This window comes from Phaseolus vulgaris, chromosome 6 (assembly GCF_051622355.1).
Source record: "Phaseolus vulgaris cultivar YP4 chromosome 6, ASM5162235v1, whole genome shotgun sequence".
Classification (NCBI taxonomy): Eukaryota; Viridiplantae; Streptophyta; class Magnoliopsida; order Fabales; family Fabaceae; genus Phaseolus; species Phaseolus vulgaris.
In genome coordinates this window covers 24848646-24872537 of record NC_143503.1, presented here as the reverse complement: position 1 = coordinate 24872537, position 23892 = coordinate 24848646, and the positions used below count along the sequence as shown (strand labels likewise).

At 25.3% G+C, this 23892-nt stretch overlaps 3 protein-coding genes across 4 annotated transcripts; 2 read left to right on the top strand and 1 right to left on the bottom strand.

Moving 5' to 3' along the window:
* The first annotated feature begins 1657 nt into the window (after window positions 1-1657).
* On the top strand, window positions 1658-2681 carry LOC137833087 (uncharacterized). Its single transcript, XM_068641460.2, has 5 exons — window positions 1658-1849; window positions 1940-2030; window positions 2193-2316; window positions 2408-2536; window positions 2629-2681. Exons 1-5 carry the CDS (start codon window positions 1701-1703, stop codon window positions 2679-2681), a joined length of 546 nt encoding a protein of 181 aa, XP_068497561.2. The 5' UTR covers window positions 1658-1700.
* An 80-nt stretch (window positions 2682-2761) lies between these two features.
* On the bottom strand, window positions 2762-3631 carry LOC150027312 (uncharacterized). The gene is made up of 3 exons (XM_090303925.1): window positions 3247-3631; window positions 2942-3141; window positions 2762-2848 (listed from the first exon to the last, which is right to left on the bottom strand). The coding sequence occupies exons 1-3, from the start codon at window positions 3629-3631 to the stop codon at window positions 2762-2764; spliced, it is 672 nt and encodes a 223-aa protein (XP_090160051.1).
* A 17069-nt stretch (window positions 3632-20700) lies between these two features.
* On the top strand, window positions 20701-23437 carry FOLK (Phosphatidate cytidylyltransferase family protein). Of its 2 annotated transcripts, none has more exons than XM_068639203.2 (6): window positions 20701-21130; window positions 21955-22022; window positions 22110-22241; window positions 22603-22718; window positions 22869-22983; window positions 23083-23437. In XM_068639203.2, the coding sequence occupies exons 1-6, from the start codon at window positions 20804-20806 to the stop codon at window positions 23258-23260; spliced, it is 936 nt and encodes a 311-aa protein (XP_068495304.2). In that variant the 5' UTR covers window positions 20701-20803; the 3' UTR covers window positions 23261-23437. The 2 variants fall into 2 exon arrangements, with proteins under 2 accessions (XP_068495304.2, XP_090159802.1); XM_090303676.1 differs by lacking the exon at window positions 20701-21130 and adding an exon at window positions 21555-21705.
* Window positions 23438-23892: the final 455 nt, after the last annotated feature.

Sequence of the window (23892 nt, the reverse complement as noted above, 5' to 3'; positions counted from 1 at the left end):
AGTACTACTTATATTTGCACTACAAGAAAAATATTAAATAAAAATTAATGTATAGACATAAAATAATTAGTAATGTATAGACATAAAATAATTAGTCATTATATTAACTAAGTTATATATTATTTTATAAACTAAGAAACGGTTGGTATCTAGAGTAGTTTCTATTATTAATAAAAATTATAAAGTAAATTCTAAATTAGTATATAATATTAGTTACCAAGGTTTTAGCTACTAACTATTTTAGATTCTAAATTTTTATTTAATTAAATTGAGTAGTTAATAACGTTGAGAGCTAATGTTAGATATTAATTTAGAAGCTACTTTATAAACTTTTATTGATAATGTAAACTACTTTAGATACCAATAATTTTTTAGTTTATAAGATAATATTTAACTCAATCAATATAATGATTAATTATTTTTTTTATCTAAATTAATTATTATTTAATGATTTTCTTGTAGTGTTGTATTATATTTTTCAATATATTTCTTTATCTTAATTTAAAAACTTTATATACATACTTTTTCAATATTTAATTTCCAACAAATTATACTTTCTTAAAAAAAATTCGTATATAGTATATATATTAGAGATGTCACGTTTTCTAGAGATAAGATAATTATAATAATATAGATGAATGTAAACTAAACTTTATCTTAATAATTAAATTTGTAAGATTGTGTTGGACTTCAATTCTATCTTTTAAAATGGTATCATTCATTAAGAGTTTATCCTAACAAAGATGTTAAACTTTATGTCATCCGTTATAGCTTTCTTCTAGTTTAACGTTCAAGATAAATATGAGGTGTAGAAGTAATCAGAGGTGTCATGGTGGCCCTAAGCCAACGCATTTATACCTCCTTTGACTCTTTGCTGGCATGATATATTAGCAACCCTACACCAGATTACAATTAGAGAGAGAAATATTTTTTTTGTTAAAGTATAGACCGCACATGGAAAGTTTTTAAAATTACATTGTGTTACAACTCAGTTATAAACTGACACTTTCATTATGAAGTTGCCAAAATAATATTTTTCATCATAATTCGGCCAACACATATTAGTGTAAAAGGTGTTCTTACCGAGGAGTAGTTTCAATAACAAGAAAATCATCAAATTGTAACTTATTTTAGAAACCAAAATAATTAGTTACTATTGGACTAAATTAGAGATCATTTTAGAGACTAAAAAAATTATTAGTATCTAAAGTAGTTTCTATTATTAATAAAATTGTTTTTAAATTGATATATAACCATTAACTAATTTTAACTACTAATATTTTAGATTTTAAATTAGTCTTTAAAAGACTAATTGAAACCTATATAGAATCTAAAATATTAGTAGCTAAAACCTTGAGAACTAATTTAAATACTGATTTAGAAACTATTTTATAAATTTTTATTAATAATAAAAACAAATTTAGATACAAATCAATTTTTAGTCTCAATAGTATCTAATTTAATTAATATAGTGATTTTTTTTTTGTGTGAGGGTGTTCTTCTCCTCTGCATGCTCCATGAGGCAGCTATACTAATTTGGCCAACGCATACTTTTGTTGTCTTGTTAAACTCAGTCCCTTAATTTCTGCTTTAGGTCAACTTCACATGAACAGCATCACTATATAAAGGATGCTACAGAAACCTCAATTCACCAAATTGCCTCTTCCCTTTTCTTTCCTGAGCAATCAATCCATTTCTTGATGGAGAAAATCGAAGAGGGAGGCAACACAAAAGAAAAGATGGATCTTGATATGGATTCTTCTTCAAAACAGGTTGAAGAATTCCAAGCAGAAAAGCATGACAAGGTTCCTAACGTGGAACAAAACCTATCGGATCCTAATTCCAAAAGGTAGGCTATTTTATTTGAATTTGTAGTTATAGTTACATTGGGAGTTTGCTTAACATACATGTTATTTTATGTTTTTAATTATTTTTGCAGAATTGTCTCAAATCATTCTGCCAAAAAATCAAGGAAGAAAAAGATGGCGAAAACTATCAAAAAATTGGAAGCACGGACTGAAATGTTGCAGGTGATTAGTGTCATTAATTTTTATAAAATGAATGTAACAGGAGATGTTATGTGAAGATTTGGGTTTTGTTGAATAGCATCTTATGGTGTATGTGGTGAGTCTTACTGTTATTCAGATAAAGTCTATGCTATTATTGAACTCATATAATGTATTCATATGAAGGATCTCCATGACATACTTAAACCAATAGCAGAGAGCCAGAAAAAGCAGATGTATGATCTTATGGAGGAAGAGCAGGCATTGCTCCAGGAAATGCAATATCTTCAGGAAAAGGCATTGCTGAGAGGTAAAGTTGTTTCTTCTTTTGAATTTTTTTTATGTGGGTGCATGCTCAAAATATTTGTTTCTTCACTAACATGAAGGCACTATCTTTATAGCTGAAAATGAGAAGAACATGAACAGAATGAATATGCTGAGGGAGCACCAGAAAATGGAGCAAGAGGAATTGCTTATGTGTAACATTGATCCGCTTGATCCAGAGTTCAATGAACCACCCTCATTTGAAGGTAACAACACAGAGTGTGTTAATTGTTTTGTGTTGCAACAGTCATTATTTTTCAACTGAGATTTCCTTTTGCTTTCTTTGTTTTGTTTATAGATGGAGGAAGTGGATCGCAGTCTTCGTTTTTTTTTTTTTTTATCAGCAAATAACAATGAAATTAAATAAGACCACTTCAGGGGTGGTCCAACCCTTATACAACAAAACAGATTTTCTCAAAGAGCCTTTCCATCTACATATCAACCAAAAGACCTCCTACTCTCTTTCCCATCTCAATCAATAATAAAAGAAACCCAAGAAACAACCTTTTACATAAAAACTAAACAGAATACATACATACCAAGGGTTCAAGACACCAATCAGAGAATGAGAAATTAGCTGACGGTATCTTTGATGAGATCCATGACCAAACCTTAATCTGTGTTAGAGAGAAAATTTCAGTGTGATCAACCACTCCACCTTTAAATAAACAATTATTCCTGTGCCTCCATATCTCACTAACCAACGCAATCCACAGGTTTCCCATAATAAGATTAACTGAAATAGGTGCATCCAGAATCTTAAAATGTTCAAAATGAGACCCAGGATCCATACAATCCACTGATCTTATTCCTAACCAGTTATAACAGAGATTCCAAATTAGCCAAGCAACTCTGCATTCGCAAAACAAATGATTTGTTGTCTCCTCTGACCTCCTACACAAGCAACACAAATTACTCTCGATCTCAATTCCTCTTCTCTCTATATTAACCCTACAAGCAACCTTGTTTTCAATCACTCTCCAAGCTGTGACTTGAGCTGAGGGAAGCGCCTTAATTTTCCAGAAAAATTTATACCTTCTTAAGTCTTCCTCACTACCTTCTCCCCTTAAAAACCCATAAGCGGACTTAACTGAAAACTCAGTTGAATCGCTATCCTTCCAAACCCAACTATCCACTGTTTCTGTCTCTAGTGTCTTATTAGAGATCAACTCTAAAAGTTGACTTTCTTGCTCCTCTTCCAAAGTGGATCGCAGTCTTCGTAAGGCAAGGAAGATGGGGATAGCTGCTATGCATGAAATAAATGGATGAGACAATGTTTTTGCATAGGATTTCCGTTTCATGGATCTTCTTCTTCAAGTCATATGTAGTCTCTGAACAAAATAAATGTTGTTTGCATAGTGGTTTTATAAGTGTTAGGTTTTTATTCAATGTCCTTGTTTGATTAAAGATGTTTTCCGTTGTTAATGAGTACTTTATTTATAATTCATGGCATCTAATTAACTCTAACTGAAGTTTTTTTTTTTTTTTTGTATAGAAGAAAACATCACTGTTAAAGTTAGTGACATTCACAAAGATTAATGTACTCCTTTGAAAAAAATAACACAAAAACAGTAATCATCACGCTAATTATTACAATTAAATAAAAATATATAGCATCTTGGACCTCATTTCTTAAAAGAAAACGTAAAATGGTGTTTTATAAGAAATTAAACTGAAACTGAATTAGATGTTAATAAGAGATTTTAAAGTTTTAGCAAAAACCGTGTATAAAAAGAGAAATGGAAAAAAACTTAGAACAATTTAATTATTTTTTAATTTTCAAAGGTTGAAGTGTAAATAAATAAAAAAGATAAAAGCGAGTGTATATAAAAATTATATTTTCAAACAAAACTTGTAAATATTTAGAATTTGATATGAGTTGTTTAAAAATAAAATAGGATAACAAATCACATTTAGACTTAGTTAAAAACTCCAATACAGTACTTATAAGAACGAACACCAGATATGATCTTACAATTTTGTATCATATTGTTTCAATGATACAAATATTTAATAATATTTTAATTTAAATTATTAATATTTATATAATAAAATTTTCTTACAGATTATAATTGAACAAAATAACATATAATAATAATTAATAATTAATAATTAATAATTTTCTTAATTTATTGAATTAAAAGTATTAATTATCTATTTAATAACATGACATCGTGACAGACTCGCTTGTGAAACTATTGAAAAAATTTATTGAATTTTTCATGATAGGAAATCACAACAAAAAAGGAAAGGAAGAGGTCAAAACATACATGAAAACTTATTTCATTAGCATTAGAAAGAGGAGACAGTGTAGATATATATGCAACACACTAACACAAATGAAATAAAAGAATAAATTAAGAGAGACAAGATGGTCCAGGTGACTTGTCAGCAGACCAGACAATCCAATATAAAACATATAGATGAGATTTCTTTAATTAACAAGAAATAATAAATAAATATGGATTACTTCACGGGTGATCAAACCTTTATACGAAAACAAATAAAAAAAATAAGAAAAGACTTTACACTCCATCATAAACCAATCTCCCAACAAAAGTTGTCGACTAAAAACATCTAGAGTAGATGACATAATGAAAACAAGTACACAAAACGATAAAAAAGACTAAACAACCAAATTGAATATCATCTACACAAAAGTTATCTATTCATAATAAAAACGTGTGTAAAAAGAGTTTATCATAATTAAAGATTTTTAATATATATATATATATTTTGTAAAACAAGTAAAAAAAACAAATGAGAATAATCTGTTTCACAGGTCCTTGTGGTAGGTTACACTATCCTAATCCGTTTTTAACAGGTCAATGATGAAACGTAAATAAAACATCCTTAAGTAATTCATAAAAAAAGTGCATGCAAAAAGAGTTTATCACAAATAAAGATATTTAATATATATATTCTAAAAAAAGGAAAAAAAACAAATGAAAATAAGTAAAAAACTTTAACTTTCTCTCCTTGTGTTAGTTCACTCTATCCTAACCCATTTCTAACAAGTCAATAATAGGAGAAACATAAATAAAACATGCTTAAGTAATTTGCTAACCACCACCCAAGACTATGAAGCATTAGGGTCCCAATTGTGTAATATTTCAATTTTTTTTATTTAGGTGATAAATAATTTTTATTAATTTAAATTATTAAATAAAAATTATATTGTAATGTGCTATATTATTTATATTTATATTTACTCTATCTTTCTTCTCTCCTTGTGGTAGGTTACACTATCCTAATCTGTTTTTAACAGGTCAATGATGAAACGTAAGAAAAACATCCTTAAATAATTCATAATAAAAGAGCATGCAAAGAGAGTTTATTACAATTAAAGATTTTTAATATATATATATATACATATATTCTAAAAAAAGGAAAAAAACAAATGAAAATAAGTAAAAATCTTTAACTTTCTCTCCTTGTGGTAGTTTACTCTATCCTAATCCATTTCTAACATGTAAATAATAGGAGAAACATAAATAAAACATGCTTAAGTAATTTACTAACCACCACCCAAGATTATGAAGCATTAGGGTCCCAATTGGGTAAGATTTCAATTTTTTTTATTTAGTTGATAAATAATTTTTTATTAATTTAAATTATTTAATAAAACTATATTGTAATGTGCTATATTATTTATATTTATATTTTACTCTATCTTTCTTCTCTCCTAGTGGTAGGTTACACTATCCTAATCTGTTTTTAACAGGTCAATGATCAAACGTAAATAAAACATCCTTAAGTAATTCATAATAAAAGTAAATGCAAAAAGAGTTTATCACAATTAAATATATTTAATATATATATATATATATATATTCTAAAAAGAGGGAAAAAAATGAAAATAAGTAAAAAACATTAACTTTCTCTCCTTGTGGTAGTTTACTCTATCCTAACCCATTTCTAACATGTCAATAATAGGAGAAAAGTAAATAAAACATGCTTAAGTAATTTGCTGACCACCAAAAAATACTATGAAGCATTAGGGTCCCAATTGTGTAAGATTTCAAATTTTTTTATTTAGTTGATAAATAATTTTTTATTAATTTCATATATTAAATCAAAGTTATATTGTAATGTGCTATATTATTTATATTTATTTTTTACTCTATCTTTCTTCTCTCCTTGTGGTAGGTTACACTATCCTAATCCGTTTTTAACAGGTCAATGATGAAACGTAAATAAAACATCCTTAAGTAATTCATAATAAAAGTGCATGCAAAAAGAATTTATCACAATTAAATATTTTTAATATATATATATATATATATTCTAAAAAAAAGGAAAAAAAACAAATGAAAATAAGTAAAAAACTTTAACTTTCTCTCCTTGTGGTAGTTTACTCTATCCTAACCCATTTCTAACATGTCAATAATAGGAGAAACGTAAATAAAACATGCTTAAGTAATCTTCTAACAACCACCCAAGACTATGAAACATTAGGGTCCCAATTGTGTAAGATTTCAAATTTTTTTATTTAGTTGATAAATAATTTTTTATTAATTCTAATTATTAAATAAAAATTACATTGTAATGTGCTATATTATTTATTTTTATTTTTATTCTATCTTTATTCTCTCCTTGTCGTAGGTTACACTATCCTAATCTGTTTTTAACATGTCAATGATGAAACGTAAATAAAACATCCTTAAATAATTCAAAATAAAAGTGCATGCAAAAAGAGTTTATCACAATTAAAGAATTTTCATACATACATATATATATTAAAAAAAGGAAAAAAACAAATTAAATAAGTAGAAAACTTTAACTTTCTCTCCTTGTGGTAGTTTACTCTATCCTAACCCATTTATAACATGTCAATAATAGGAGAAACGTAAATAAAACATGTTTAACTAATTTGCTAACCACCACCCAAGACTATGAAGAATTAGAGTTTCAATCGTGTAAGATTTCAAATTTTTTTATTTAGGTGATAAATAATTTTTTATTAATTTAAATTATTAAATAAAAATTATATTGTAATATAATATATTATTTATATTAATTTTTTACTCTTTCTTTCTTCTCTCCTTGTGGTAGGTTACACTATCCTAATCTATTTTTAACAGGTGAATGATGAAACGTAAGTAAAACATCATTAAGTAATTCATAATAACAGTGCATGCAAAAATAATTTATCACAATTAAATATTTTTAATATATATATATTCTAAAATAGGAAAAAAAACAAATGAAAATAAGTAAAAAACTTTAACTTTCTCTCCTTATGGTAGTTTACACTATCCTAACCCATTTCTAACATGTCAATAATAGGAGAAACGTAAATAAAACATGTTTAAGTAATTTGTTAACCACCACCCAAGACTATGAAGCATTAGGCTCCCAATTGTTTAAGATTTCAAATTTTTTTATTTAGTTGATAAATAATTTTTATTAATTTAAATTATTAAATAAAAATTATATTGTAATGTGCTATATTATTTATATTTATTTTTTACCCTATCTTTCTTCTCTCCTTGTGGTAGGATACACTATCCTAATTTGTTTTTAACTAGTCAATGATGAAACATAATTAAAACATCCTTAAGTAATTCATAATAAAAGTGAATGCAAAAAGAGTTTATCACAATTAAAGATTTTTAATATATATATATATATATATATTCTAAAAAAAGGAAAAAAAACAAATGAAAATAAGTAAAAAACTTTAAATTTGTCTCCTTGTGGTAGTTTACTCTATCCTAACCCATTTATAACATGTCAATAATAGGAGAAACGTAAATAAAACATGCTTAACTAATTTGCTAACCACCACCCAAGACTATGAAGCATTAGGGTTTCAATCGTGTAAGATTTCAAATTTTTTTATTTAGGTGATAAATAATTTTTTATTAATTTAAATTATTAAATAAAAATTATATTGTAATGTAATATATTATTTATATTTATTTTTTACGCTTTCTTTCTTCTCTCCTTGTGGTAGGTTACACTATCCTAATCTATTTTTAACAGGTCAATGATGAAACGTAAATAAAACATCCTTAAGTAATTCATAATAAAATTGCATGCAAAAAGAGTTTATCAGAATTAAAGGTTTTTAATATATATATATATATATATATATATATATATATATTCTAAAAAAAGGAAAAAAAACAAATGAAAATAAGTAAAAAACTTTAACTTTCTCTCCTTTGGGTAGTTTTCTCTATCCTAATCCATTTCTAACATGTCAATAATAGGAGAACGTAAATAAAACATGCTTGAGTAATTTGCTAACCACCACCCAAGACTATGAAGCATTAGAGTCCCAATTGTGTAAGATTTCAATTTTTTTTATTTAGTTGATAAATAATATTTATTATTTTAAATTATTAAATAAAAATTATATTGTAATGTGCTATATTATTTATATTTATTATTTACTCTATCTTTCTTCTCTCCTTGTGGTAGGTTATACTATCCTAATCTGTTTTTAACAGGTCAATGTTGAAACGTAAATAAAACATCCTTAAGTAATTCATAATAAAAGTGAATGCAAAAAGAGTTTATCACAATTAAATATTTTTAATATATATATATATATATATATATTCTAAAAAAAGGAAAAAAAACAAATGAAAATATGTAAAAAACTTTAATTTTCTCTCCTTGTGGTAGTTTACTTTGTCCTAACCCATTTCTAACATGCCAATAATAGGAGAAATTTAAATAAAATATGCCTAAGTAATTTGATAACAACCACCCAAGACTATGAAGCATTAGGGTCCCAATTGTGTAAGATTTTAATTTTTTTTTTTAGTTGATAAATAATTTTTATTAATTTAAATTATTAAATAAAAATTATATTGTAAGGTGGTATATTATTTATATTTATTTTTTACTCTATCTTTCTTCTCTCCTTGTGGTAGGTTACACTATCCTAATCTGTTTTTAACAGATCAATGATGAAACGTAAATAAAACATCCTTAAGTAATTCATAATAAAATTGCATGCAAAAAGAGTTTAACAGAATTGAAGGTTTTTAATATATATATCTATATATATTCTAAAAAAAGGAAAAAAAACAAATGAAAATAAGTAAAAAACTTTAACTTTCTCTCCTTTTGGTAGTTTGCTCTATCCTAATCCATTTCTAACATGTCAATAATTGGAGAAACGTAAATAAAACATGCTTAAGTAATTTCCTAACCACCACCCAAGACTATGAAGCATTAGAGTCCCAATTATGTAATATTTCAATTTTTTTTATTTAGTTGATAAATAATTTTTATTAATTTAAATTATTAAATAAAAATTATATTGTAATATGCTATATTATTTATATTTATTTTTTACTCTATCTTTCTTCTCTCCTTGTGGTAGGTTACACTATCCTAATCTGTTTTTAACAGGTCAATGCTGAAACGTAAGAAAAACATCCTTAAATAATTCATAATAAAAGTGCATGCAAAGAGAGTTTATTACAATTAAATATTTTTAATATATATATATAGATATATTCTAAAAAAAGGAAAAAAACAAATGAAAATAAGTAAAAATCTTTAACTTTCCTTGTGGTAGTTTATTCTATCCTAACTCGTTTCTAACATGTTAATAATAGGAGAAACGTAAATAAAACATGCTTAAGTAATTTGCTAACCACCACCCAAGACTATGAATCATTAGAGTGCCAATTGCGTAAGATTTCAATTTTTTTTATTTAGTTGATAAATAATATTTATTAATTTAAATTATTAAATAAAAATTATATTGTAATGTGCTATATTATTTATATTTATTTTTTACTCTATCTTTCTTTTATCCTTGTGATAGGTTACACCATCCTAATATGTTTTTAACAGGTCAATGATGAAACGTAAATAAAACATCCTTAAGTAATTCATAATAAAAGTGAATGCAAAAAGAGTTTATCACAATTAAAGATTTTTAATATATATATATATATATATATATATATATATATATATATATATTCTAAAAAAAGGAAAAAAAACAAATGAAAATAAGTAAAAAACTTTAACTTTGTCTCCTTGTGGTAGTTTACTCTGTCCTAACCCATTTCTAACATGTCAATAATAGGAGACACGTAAATAAAACATGCTTAACTAATTTGTTAACCACCACCCAAGACTATGAAGCATTAGGGTCCCAATTGTGTAAGATTTTAATTTTTTTTATTTAGTTGATAAATAATTTTTATTAATTTAAATTATTAAATAAAAATTATATTGCTATGTGCTATATTATTTATATTTATTTTTTACTCTATCTTTCTTCTCTCCTTGTGGTAAGTTACACTATCCTAATCTGTTTTTAACAGGTCAATGGTGAAATGTAAATAAAACAACCTTAAGTAATTCATAATAAAAGTGAATGCAAAAAGATTTTATCACAATTAAAGATTTTTAATATATATATATATTCTAAAAAAAGGAAAAAAAAACAAATGAAAATAAGTAAAAAACTTTAACTTTCTCTCCTTGTGGTTGTTTACTCTGTCCCAACCCATTTCTAACATGTCAATAATAGGAGAAACGTAAATAAAACATGCTTAAGTAATTTGTTAACCACCACCCAAGACTATGAAGCATTAGGGTCCCAATTGTGTAAGATTTCAATTTTTTTTATTTAGTTGATAAATAATTTTTATTATTTAAATTATTAAATAAAAATTATATTGTTATGTGCTATATTATTTATATTTATTTTTTACTCTATTTTTCTTCTCTCCTTGTTGTAGGTTACACTATCCTAATCTGTTTTTAACAGGTCAATGATGAAACGTAAATAAAACATCCTTAAGTAATTCATAATAAAAGTGAATGCAAAAAGAGTTTATCACAATTAAAGATTTTTAATATATATATATATATATATATATATATATTCTAAAAAAAAAACAAATGAAAATAAGTAAAAAACTTTAACTTTCTCTACTTGTGGTAGTTTACTCTGTCCTAACCCATTTCTAACATGTCAATAATCGGAGAAACGTAAATAAAACATGCTTAAGTAATTTGTTAACCACCACCCAAGACTTTGAAGCATTAGGGTTCCAATTGTGTAAGATTTCAATTTTTTTTTTATTTAGTTGATAAATAATTTTTATTAATTTAAATTATTAAATAAAAATTATATTGTTATGTGCTATATTATTTATATTTATTTTTTACTCTATCTTTCTTCTCTCCTTGTGGTAGGTTACATTATCCTAATATGTTTTAAACATGTCAATGGTGAAACGTAAATAAAACAACCTTAAGTAATTCATAATAAAAGTGAATGCAAAAAGAGTTTATCACAATTAAAGATTTTTAATATATATATATATATATATATATATATATATATTCTAAAAAAAGGAAAAAAAACAAATGAAAATAAGTAAAAAACTTTAACTTTCTCTCATTGTGGTTGTTTACTCTGTCCCAACCCATTTCTAACATGTCAATAATAGGAGAAACGTAAATAAAACATGCTTAAGTAATTTGTTAACCACCACCCAAAACTATGAAGCATTAGGATCCCAATTGTGTAAGATTTCAATTTTTTTTATTTAGTTGATAAATAATTTTTATTATTTAAATTATTAAATAAAAATTATATTGTTATGTACTATATTATTTATATTTATCTTTTACTCTATTTTTCTTCTCTCCTTGTGGTAGGTTACACTATCCTAATCCGTTTTTAACAGGTCAATGATGAAACTTAAATAAAACATCCTTAAGTAGTTCATAATAAAAGTGAATGCAAAAAGAGTTTATCACAATTAAAGATTTTTAATATATATATATATATATTTATATATTCAAAAAAAAGAAAAAGAACAAATGAAAATAAGTAAAAAACATTAACTTTCTGTCCTTGTGGTAGTTTACTCTGTCCTAACCAATTTCTAACATGTCAATAATAAGAGAAACGTAAATAAAACATGCTTATGTAATTTGTTAACCACCACCCAAGACTTTGAAGCATTAGGGTCCCAATTGTGTAAGATTTCAATTTTTTTTATTTAGTTTATAAATAATTTTTATTAATTTAAATTATTAAATAAAAATTATATTGTTATGTGTTATATTATTTATATTTATTTTTTACTCTATCTTTCTTCTCTCCTTGTGGTAGGTTACACTATCCTAATCTGTTTTTAATAGGTCAATGATGAAACGTAAATAAAACATCCTTAAGTAATTCATAATAAAAGTGCATGCAAAAAGAGTTTATCACAATTAAAGATTTTTAATATATATATATATATATTCTAAAAAAATGAAAAAAAAAACAAATGAAAATAAGTAAAAAACTTTAACTTTCTCTCCCTGTGGTAGTTTACTCTGTCCTAACCCATTTCTAACATGTCAATAATAGGAGAAACGTAAATAAAACATGCTTAAGTAATTTGTTAACCACCACCCAAGACTATGAGGCATTAGGGTTTCAATTGTGTAAGATTTCAATTTTTTTTATTTAGTTGATAAATAATTTTTATTAATTTAAATTATTAAATAAAAATTATATTGTTATGTGTTATATTATTTATATTTATTTTTTACTCTATCTTTCTTCTCTCCTTGTGGTAGGTTACACTATCCTAATATGTTTTTAACAGGTTAATGATGAAACGTAAATAAAACATCCTTTAAGTAATTCATAATAAAAGTGAATGCAAAAAGAGTTTATCACAATTAAAGATTTTTCATATATATATATATATATATATTCTAAAAAAAGGAAAAAAAACAAATGAAAATAAATAAAAAGCTTTAACTTTGTTTCATTGTGGTAGTTGACTCTATCCTAACCCATTTCTAACATGTCAATAATAGGAGAAACATAAAAAAAACATGGTTAAGTAATTTACTAACCACCACCCAAGACTATGAAGCATTAGAGTCCTAATTGTGTATGATTTCAATTTTTTTTATTTAGTTGATAAATAATTTTTTATTAATTTAATTATTAAATAAAAACTATATTGTAATGTGCTATATTATTTATATTTATATTTTACTCTATCTTTCTTCTCTCCTTGTGGTAGGTTACACTATCTTAATCTGTTTTTAACAGGTCAATGATGAAAAGTAAATAAAACATCCTTAAATAATTCATAATAAAAGTGAATGCAAAAGGAGTTTATCACAATTAAAGATTTTTAATATATATATATATATATATTCTAAAAAAAGGAAAAAAAAAACAAATAAAAATAAGTAAAAAACTTTAACTTTCTCTCCTTACCCATTTCTAACATGTCAATAATGGGAGAAAAGTAAATAAAACATGCTTAAGTAATTTGCTAACCACCACAAAACACTTTGAAGCATTAGGGTCCCAATTGTGTAAGATTTCAATTTTTTTTATTTAGTTGATAAACAATTTTTTATTAATTTAAATTATTAAATAAAAATTATATTTTAATGTGTTATATTATATATATATATTTTTTTTACTCTATCTTTTTTCTCTCCTTGTGGTAGGTTACACTATCGTAATCCGTTTTTAACAGGTCAATGATTAAACATAAATAAAACATCCTTAAGTAATTCATAATAAAAGTGCATGCAAAAAGAGTTTATCACAATTAAAGATTTTTAATATATATATATATATATATATATATATTCTAAAATAGGAAAAAAAACAAATGAAAATAAGTAAAAAACTTTAACTTTCTCTCCTTGTGGTAGTTTACTCTATCCTAACCCATTTCTAACATGTCAATAATAGGAGAAACGTAAATAAAACATGCTTAAGTAATTTGCTTACAACCACCCAAGACTATGAAGCTTTAGGGTCCCAATTGTGTAAGATTTCAAGTTTTTTTATTTAGATGATAAATAATTTTGTATTAATTTAAATTATTAAATAAAAATTACATTATAAAGTGCTATATTATTTATATTTATTTTTTACTCTATTTTTCTTCTCTCCTTGGGGTAGGTTACACTATCCTAACCGGTGTTTAACAGGTCAATGATGAAACGTAAATAAAACATCATTAAGTAATTCATAATAAAAGTGCATTTAAAAAGAGTTTATCACAATTAAACATTTTTAATATATATATATATATATATTCTAAAAAAAGGAAAAAGAAAAAAATGAAAATAAGTAAAAAAACTTTAACTTTCTCTCCTTTTCGTAGTTTAGTCTATCCTAATCCATTTCTAACATGTCAATAATAGGAGAAACGTAAATAAAACATGCTTAAGTAATTTGCTAACCACCACCCAAGACTATGAAGCATTAGGGTCCCAATTGTGTAAGATTTCAATTTTTTTTATTTAGTTGATAAATAAATTTTATTAATGTAAATTATTAAATAAAAATTATATTGTAATGTGTTATATTATTTATATTTATTTTTTACTCTATCTTTTTTCTCTCCTTGTGGTAGGTTACACTATCCTAATCTGTTTTTAACAGGTCAATGATGAAACGTAAATAAAACATCCTTAAGTAATTCATAATAAAAGTGCATGCAAAAAGATTCTATCACAATTAAAGGTTTTTAATATATATATATATATATATATATATTCTAAAAAAAGGAAAAAAAAACAAATGAAAATATGTAAAAAACTTTAACTTTCTCTCCTTTTGGTAGTTTACTCTATCCTAATCCATTTCTAACATGTCAATAATAGGAGAAACGTAAATAAAACATGCTTAAGTAATTTGCTAACAACCACCCAAGACGATGAAGCATTAGGGTTTCAATTGTGTAAGATTTCAAATTTTTTTATTTAGTTGATAAATAATTTTTTATTAATTCAAATTATTAAATAAAAATTATATTTTAATGTGCTATATTATTTATATTTATTTTTTACTCTATCTTTCTTCTCTCCTTGTGGTAGGTTACACTATCCTGATCCGTTTTTAACAGGTCAATGATGAAACGTAAATAAAACCTCCTTAAGTAATTCATAATAAAAGTGCATGCAAAAAGAGTTTATCACAATTAAAGATTTTTATTATATATATATATATTTATATATATATATATTCTAAAAAAAGGAAAAAAAACAAATGAAAAAAAGTAAAAAACTTTAACTTTCTCTCCTTGTGGTAGTTTACTCTATCCTAACCCATTTCTAACATGTCAATAATAGGAGAAACGTAAATAAAACATGCTTAAGTAATTTTCTAACAACCACCCAAGACTATGAAGCATTAGGGTCCCAATTGTTTTAGATTTCAAATTTTTTTCTTTAGTTGATAAATAATTTTTTATTAATTGAAAATAAAAATTATATTGTAATGTGCTATATTATTTATATTTAATTTTTACTTCATCTTTCTTCACTTTAAATAAAGATAGTATTGAAATTAGTATACAATTCAAATTTGATTGATAAATTTGTGATTGATATATAAAAAATATTTAATTATTTGTTCATAATTATATGATGGGATGACATTTGAAGAATTTTTATAAGTAAAAGATTTGAATATTTGACCCATCCATCTCAAATCATATATTCACCATCTTTTGTCCATTCTTTTAATAATTCCATAAAAATTGTGATAATCAAATGAACGACTAGACACACTATTCTTTAATGTGTTGTGACAGACATCTGTTAAGTATATGTATTCTATAGTAATCTTCTAAAAATAAAAGTCAGTCATAACCAAGTATAATTAATATTTCATATACGCATTAAATTTTTAATATTTCTAATAATCCAAAATTCATAATGTTTATCCATTTTAAATAAAATTCACAATAATACTCTAAACCTTAGAGGACACTCTTGTATGCATTTTATTTCTGAAAAAAAAAATTTGGCCGCTTTTGTAATTTTGAATTAAAGTAATAGTGAACTGTATTATATACCAACCTAATTTTCTCATGTCTTAAAATTTTATCATGTAGGAATTTATTCCTCTACCTTCAATGAATCATTAAAAGAATTTTTATTAAGGATATTAATATTTTTTTATATCTTCTCAATTCTTATTATTCCATGTTTTATTTTCTAATGCTCTCTCATTTTAGGAATCCTCATATGGTAAAAACCATCTTTCTCCAAATTTTACTTTCATTAATCTCATAGGTGAACTAAATAAAAAGATCAAACTTATAAAAATAAGATAAATTTAAAGTTTGAAGTTCAAAATAAATTTAATAATTAACATTAAGAAATGTTAATAACCACAACTTTTTAATATAGGACTTATAGAAACTGCCACAATAGTTTGAAATAAATATTTATAATTAATACTTAAAAATACGTGAATAACCGTAATTTTACCCAAATGTTACAATCCTCCATATAATAAAAAATTTATTAAACTGTCACTTTTTCTTACGTTAAATACTACATTTATAATTATCATTTAATAAATATATAATTTTTAGTACCTTGTGTTAATTAATATTTCATTATTTCCCGTCCCAATTCACATTTTTCCTTTCTCAAAACTTATCTTAATTCACATATCCCCTTTCTCAAAACTTATTAAAGAAAAATACTTAGTTCCTAAAAGTCCAAAATCACATTCTCAAAATCGTCTCCCTTGCAACTCATTGTTCTTAATCACATAGTTATCATTAAAACACAAAATCATCTCATAATTTTGAATGTAGAATCGTCTCACCCTCATTAAACACCAAATTGTCTCAACTTCACTATATTTTGAATGTTATTCATGTATCTTATTGGGATTTTATGTGTATCTTAGAAAATTTTAAACATCAACACATCTTGTGGTTGTTGTGAATAATTTTTTCCTCCAATTTGTAATTGTTGATATTTGTTTATGATTTTCTTGTTAGTTTTTCTATCTTGTTTACAATTTTTTTCTTGTTGATTCTGCATTCACAACCAAGTATGGAAAATTTGTGTTAATTAATAATATTTTAGTAATTATTTTATGTAAAAAATTAAAGTAAAAGTATACAAAATTTTAAGTAAACAAATTATGCATTATGACTTTAAAAAATAGTATAATTTTATATAATTATTTATTACCAAATATACATAATTAAAATTATTTAATAAATAAAAATAATGATTAAATATATTAATGAAATTATTTGATGCAATAAAAATTGAAATGTATTTTATATTACAATTCATTAATAAACAACTTTTTATTGTTAGTTTAAAATAAAATTTAAATTCTTATTATTATTGTAATAATAATAAAAAAAATATGTTAACTAAAATTAGTATAAGTACATATTTTATCAGCATTTTATAGTCATTATTTTTTAATTTGTGAGAGTGAGAAGTGAGAGCAGAATGATATTGTTTGAATTAAGAAAAATAAAATAAGAAGTGATTAGAAAATTTATGAAAATTTAAGAAAGTTTTAGAGTGATTTGATTGATATAATAAATTTAAAAAATATTATAAAATGATATTATAAATTAATTTTAATTAAATAATAAAGTATAATTTTATTGTTATTATTATTAAAAGATATTATTATTACTATTTTTAATTTTATTATTATTTTTTATTATTTATGTTATTTTATGTTTATAATTATCTTATTATTATTATTATTATTTCACTACAAGAAAATAAACAATTAGCTTCCAAATTTTTGCGTGGGCCATTTACGGACGCTACTAGCGTCGGCTAAAATGGCGAAAAACCAACGCAACAATGACATTCGACGCAAAACGGATGCACTTATGGATTTAATTTTTTTTTTTAAAAGTCCAGTTTGCGTCGGCCGCGACCCACACATATGCGTCCGCCACGGCCCATGCATGTTTATATTTTAGGATTTTAAAATTATTTATTTAAATTTATTTAATGTATAACAAATATTTTAATATTTAATTCTTTATTGTATTTATTTTAAAATTATTTCTTTAATATTATAATAAATTATTTAATTTATCAATTTTTAATATAAATTAGTTAAATTAAATTTATTAAATTAATTAAGTGTTTGAATTAAAATTAATTGAGTAAAAGAAAAGATGTACTTAAATTATTTAAATGTTATATAAAATATTTTATTATTTTAAAAATTATTTATTTTAAATTTATTTTACTTATATATTTTCATACATAAATTAAACAATATAGATTATTATTTGTTATATATTTTAAAATAACTTTTTGTTGTATAAATTAAAGAATTTTTTTTATAAATTATATACAGTTGTTTATACATTAGATTTATTTATTTGTTGTATAAATTTAAAATAAAATAAATTGAATTTTTGAAAGTTTTAATATAATTTTTATTAAATTATATTTAAGTTACATATTTAAGAAAATTTCCACATGCCCCACATTAATAATATTAATAATAATAATAAGTATAATAAAAATCATAATATGACAAAAGAACTTGTCTGGTTAAAACTTTTTTGTCACTGGGAGGATTTGGATTCGAGTTTGCCGACGCCAACGAAAATCCAACGTATAATCCAACGTATAACTGTCCGTTCTTGGCCCATGTTAGATCCTTGTTTTCTTGTAGTGTTTTATAAATTTATTATTTTTTTACTTTTTTTTATTAGTATTAACACCTTACTATTATTTTAATAATAATAATATTTTATATTTTATTATTTTTATTATATTATATAATTAATCACGTTTATTTTATAATAATAATAAATTAATAATAAGAATTAATCATGTAAAAAAATTTATATATAATATTTATAAATATAATATAAATATTACATAATTATTATTTATCTTTAATTTCTAATACCATCGATATATCATTTCATAATCTCGTATAAAAAAAAGTATGTTAAATATATAATAAAATTTTATATCTAAAAAAATAATTGCAATTAATTTAAGTATAATTAACTTAAATTTGAAATTTTAGGTTAAGATAAAATAAAATATGTAATCTATAAGTTGTATTAAGTATTCAAAATATACTTTATAATATTAAATAAATATAACTATGATAAAAAAACTAACATGTTGAATGCGTGACTTCCTCTTTAGAGAGAAAGGTTGAACGGAAACAATTCTTAGTGGAAAAGGAACTTCCTTTTTTGGTGAAAGAGAGTCTGACATGTTATATAGGGAACAAAATGTAATGAAAAATATTCAAGTGTCAGAACCAAAAATCATGAATTATTATTTATGCAAATTAGACTCACACTATTTTATCATATTTAAATCTAAGGTCTTCAATTAAAACTTATTTACTGTCTATTATAAGCGATCGATACATACGTATTATAAGTAAAATGATATTAACAATTTTATTCAATAAATTAAATTTTATTTGAATACAACTTTTCATTAGAAAATAAATTTTTAAAATAAACATCAGAAATATAATATTTTTTATGTCTAAGTGAACTTAGAAAATAAAAATAAAAAACTCTAAATTTAAATCCTTAATAATATACATTTTCTTAATATGATATTTTTAACCTGTTTTCAAGATATTTTGAAAGATTACTTTTTTTAATATATATATATATATATATATATATATATATATATATGTCTTGTTTAGGTATAATAAAGTGGGGTTGGCTTACCACTAATTTAAGAAGATAAATTGATATTTTTTAACTAAAAGTTAAAATAAAGATATTTTGAAAGATTACTTTTTTGTATCGTGTTATTTGAAGGATATTAAAACATTGTAATTTAAATAATTAATATTTACTGTTAATTTCTAATTATTAATTATAATGAAATAATTTAATATATAAAATAATAATTTAATTAGTTAATTTAAAAAAAACACATAATTAGATGTGTTTTTAATATGTATTTAAAAAGTAAAAATTATAAAAAAATAAATTAGAATTCTCGATGCACTCTAACTATGACTAATCAATGAGTGTTTCTCCCTACACTCCCAACAAATGGCTTCTTGCACCTTATCATTTTCGAAAAAAATAATTTTAGTCCTTTTAAAAATGATTTTTAAATTATATTTTTAGAATATTCTAGAACATACTTTCTAGAACATATTTTATGAATTTTAGATTTATCATTTTAAAAATTAAAAAAAATATGTTAAAAAATATATTCTGAAATGGTTTTTTACCTTCTGAATTTCCTATTTAGAAAACACACCTTGCTTACTTACAAACTCTCAAAAACATATTTTGTTTAGAAAACTCCTATTCCATAATCACCCAAAAAGATAATTATGATATTTATTTTGAAAAATGTGGGGTGCATGAATAAATATCCCTAATCAATGTTGACTGAGTCAATTTGGACAATAACAAATTTGTTGGTTTTAGTGTGTTTTTATTGGTGAACCAATAACTTATTTCATGACATCTAATGTAATTTGTTTGGACAATTGAATGGCAATATTCAAACTTTTGAAACTAACAAAGTTATTTCACCATTGTCAAAAAATTGCAATAAATTTAGGTAACTAATATTTACTTAATTGGTAGCCGTAATGAGTTTGTTGAAGTAGCAGAGTTGAAATGAAGCCTGAAAATGGGATCTAAAAGGCTGGTAAAATCAAAGTTCCTTTGTGTTTGACAAGAAATCCATCTCGCCACACCCGCATGATGTTTTCCGGTTGCGTCATGTTTAGGAGCACCACACTCCACATGGTTGACCGAGTTACTTATTTTTCTGTACCTCCTCTCCACGCACCTACCACGAGACTCACTTTCTTTTCTCCATCTTCCCCTTTTCTTTTCAAACTCAAACCCACTTCCCTCTTCACCTCCTCCTCCTCCTTCTTCGCTCTCACTTCCCCTCCACGATCCACCATGCTGCACCACGATCCTCTTGTCTCTGACATCTACGCCACTGCCATTTCCGCCACTGTCGCCTTGTCCCTACTCAGATTGTGGCAAGAAACTGCAAAACGAGGCATATTCGACCAGGTGGGTCGGAAGATTGTGTTTTTGCTTCTGGGGTAGGGTTAAGTTGAAGAAAATGATGCTGGGCTTTGGAATTTTTGGCTAATTTAGTGTTGACGTGTGAAATGACTGTTTTTGCAATGCTTTAGTGGAGTGTTTTCCATGTTTTTGAATCGGGAAAAATTAAGTTTACTTTTTTAGTTAATGGGTGCCATTATGAAGTTGATGAAAAGTGGGATTTTTTTTTTATATTGAAGCAGAAGAAATGTAGAGATCACAAAGAATATTAGAACCGGGAAAAGTTTAAATTATTATTGTATGTTGGAATGGCTACTCTCCTTAGGCATCATTTTTGTCTCCAATTTTGACACATGTCATCATATCATGTTGGTGCCTACACTAAGGAAGCACCAGTATAAATCTTTTCGTCTGTTACTTGAGTGCTCTCAGCCTATGCTTTTGTTAACCATGTTGATTAATCCTTTGTTGACCCACAGAAAAATAGGCCAAGGACTTATTGTTTCTCTAGTATAGGGACTAATAGATCAACTGTATACGATTTACTGTTCCAAAGGGTGTTGCTATCCCCTTCGACCATGGTAATTTTTTAAGAGAAATGCTTTATTGCTATCTTGCTTTTTTCTCTTTAAGATTGATGTCTTATGCATCTAGAAGCAGTGAGTTGTGCAGTATTTTGGTTCATTTTCATTGTGCTATGCTGTCTTTTGAAGAGTCTCATGAGTATTTTGAATGTTGTTTGTGATTTAAAAATAGATGTTGAGTTGCTGTGCTTCTAATGTATCTTGTTTGCTTTAGCAGAATTCTCATGAACTATTTTTAATGTTTAGAAATTAAATAGGAAACTTGTACATATAAGCATTGGGCTGATGTTCATGCTCTGCTGGCCACTATTCAGGTAATTCTATAGTGTATGAATTATGGAGCCTGTTCAAAGCTCTGTTGCAATTTCCCTTCTTGAATGACCTTTCTTAACTCATTACAGTACTGGGAATATGGCTGCGTTCTTTGCTGCTCTAATTCCGGGAGTGAATATAATTCGGATGATTGTTACTGGACTTGGACTAGTGAAAGATGAGGCCACAGTGAAATCAATGAGTAGATTTGGAGATCACAGGTTGCAATATTGTTCTCTTGAGTCCCAATGAGAAATATTTGAATCTGTGAAACAATTAAAACATGGCTCATTCTACATTTAATTCTGTCTATAAAAGTATATGTTATATTGTCAAATGGTTAAGCTGATGCTGATCAATCTAAACCAAACAAAACAGATATATTTGACTGTTTACTATGGTATATAAAAATCAAGATTTGAGTAATGGTATAAATTATAAGCCATGCCAAATATATTTGGGTTGTGGATGTCCTTCCTGAGAATAAAAGTAAACAATTTATTTGAAATTCCATTGATTGGTAATTCATCACATATCATTTCATTTCTTCTTGATTGGTTCTCAGTTCTTCTTTTGCACCAGGGAACTTCTTAAAGGACCTCTGTATTATGCTACGACTATTACTTTGGCATCCATAATATACTGGAGAACTTCCCCTATCTCCATTGCTGCAATATGTAATCTGTGTGCAGGAGATGGTAATGTTACCACCAGGTGTTCTTTTAAAAGTATTAAATTAGGAAAGAAAGAAAGAATCACCTCTCCATCCCTATCAGGAGTAGAGAAACCTCATTGTGTTACTCCTAACAAGGAGTGTATCTGATTTTTTATTCTTAATGTTGTTTCAGGCATGGCTGATATTGTTGGAAGAAGATTTGGTGGTGAAAAGATACCTTACAACAAAGACAAGTCCTATGCGGGTTCAATTGCAATGGCATCTGCTGGATTCTTAGCTTCTATAGGGTAACTTTCAGTGGGCTTCTGTTGTTTTTATTTTATTTTGCTCTTAAAAGTGATAACCTATTTGATCCACGATCCTATTTAACAGTTAGTGTTTGGCAGGTATATGTGGTATTTTTCCTCATTTGGATATATTGAGGGAAGCTGGAAATTGGTTTTAAGTTTTCTGCTAGTGTCTATTGGCACAGCATTTGTGGAGTCCCTTCCGATCAGCACAGAGCTTGATGACAACCTCACGGTTCCCCTCACCTCCATATTGCTGGGCACTGTTATTTTCTGATATGAAGCATATTGTAGTAAAACACACGAGGCACTAGATATCAATTCTCTATATCTTCCCATCAGTTAGAAAAGTTGTCTGTTTTTGGGACAGAAAAACAGACTGATACTTGTAGTGTATGTTCACAATCAATGCTATAATGCATAGAGGGCAATTTTCTGCCTTGTGTTCTTTTTATGGATGAATGCTTTTTTCTGGTTCACAATTCAGCTGAGTATTTTTTGAACATGTCTGGTTATAACCATTACATAATAACTCTTTTAATGTTTCCTTATTGGAAAATGTGAAATGTTTACTTAACATCTCTTCCTCTGCCAACAGCAAGAAAACTTGCACAAAACACACTCCTATGTCCAAAATCTCTATAACCCATATACTAGGCCCCTACCTAGCCAGAGATCACACCGAACCTCATTCCAACCACCTCAACTATGAAACATATCCAACTGTACTTCATCTCTAGAGCTTAATAACTCCAATGGAAGGACCTGCATCCCCACCAGACCAGTCACATCACTAGCACATATATGTGCTGTTGGACTCACCCCACTTCCATCGTTGCCTTATTACAACTATCTTTTTTGTTAAATAATACTTTGAAGAACTAAAACAACTATATTATAATAATATAA

Coding starts and splice junctions, on each gene's coding strand:
- LOC137833087 (XM_068641460.2), top strand. CDS start 1,701: ATGGAGAAAATCGAAGAGGGAGGCAACACAAAAGAAAAGATGGATCTT. Junction 1,850..1,939: donor TCGGATCCTAATTCCAAAAG/GTAGGCTATTTT, acceptor TTATTTTTGCAG/AATTGTCTCAAATCATTCTG. Junction 2,317..2,407: donor GGAAAAGGCATTGCTGAGAG/GTAAAGTTGTTT, acceptor CTATCTTTATAG/CTGAAAATGAGAAGAACATG.
- LOC150027312 (XM_090303925.1), bottom strand. CDS start 3,631: ATGAAACGGAAATCCTATGCAAAAACATTGTCTCATCCATTTATTTCA. Junction 3,142..3,246: donor AAGAGGAATTGAGATCGAGA/GTAATTTGTGTT, acceptor ATAACTGGTTAG/GAATAAGATCAGTGGATTGT. Junction 2,849..2,941: donor TCTCTCTAACACAGATTAAG/GTTTGGTCATGG, acceptor TATTCTGTTTAG/TTTTTATGTAAAAGGTTGTT.
- FOLK (XM_068639203.2), top strand. CDS start 20,804: ATGATGTTTTCCGGTTGCGTCATGTTTAGGAGCACCACACTCCACATG. Junction 21,131..21,954: donor AACGAGGCATATTCGACCAG/GTGGGTCGGAAG, acceptor TTTAATGTTTAG/AAATTAAATAGGAAACTTGT. Junction 22,984..23,082: donor GGATTCTTAGCTTCTATAGG/GTAACTTTCAGT, acceptor AGTGTTTGGCAG/GTATATGTGGTATTTTTCCT.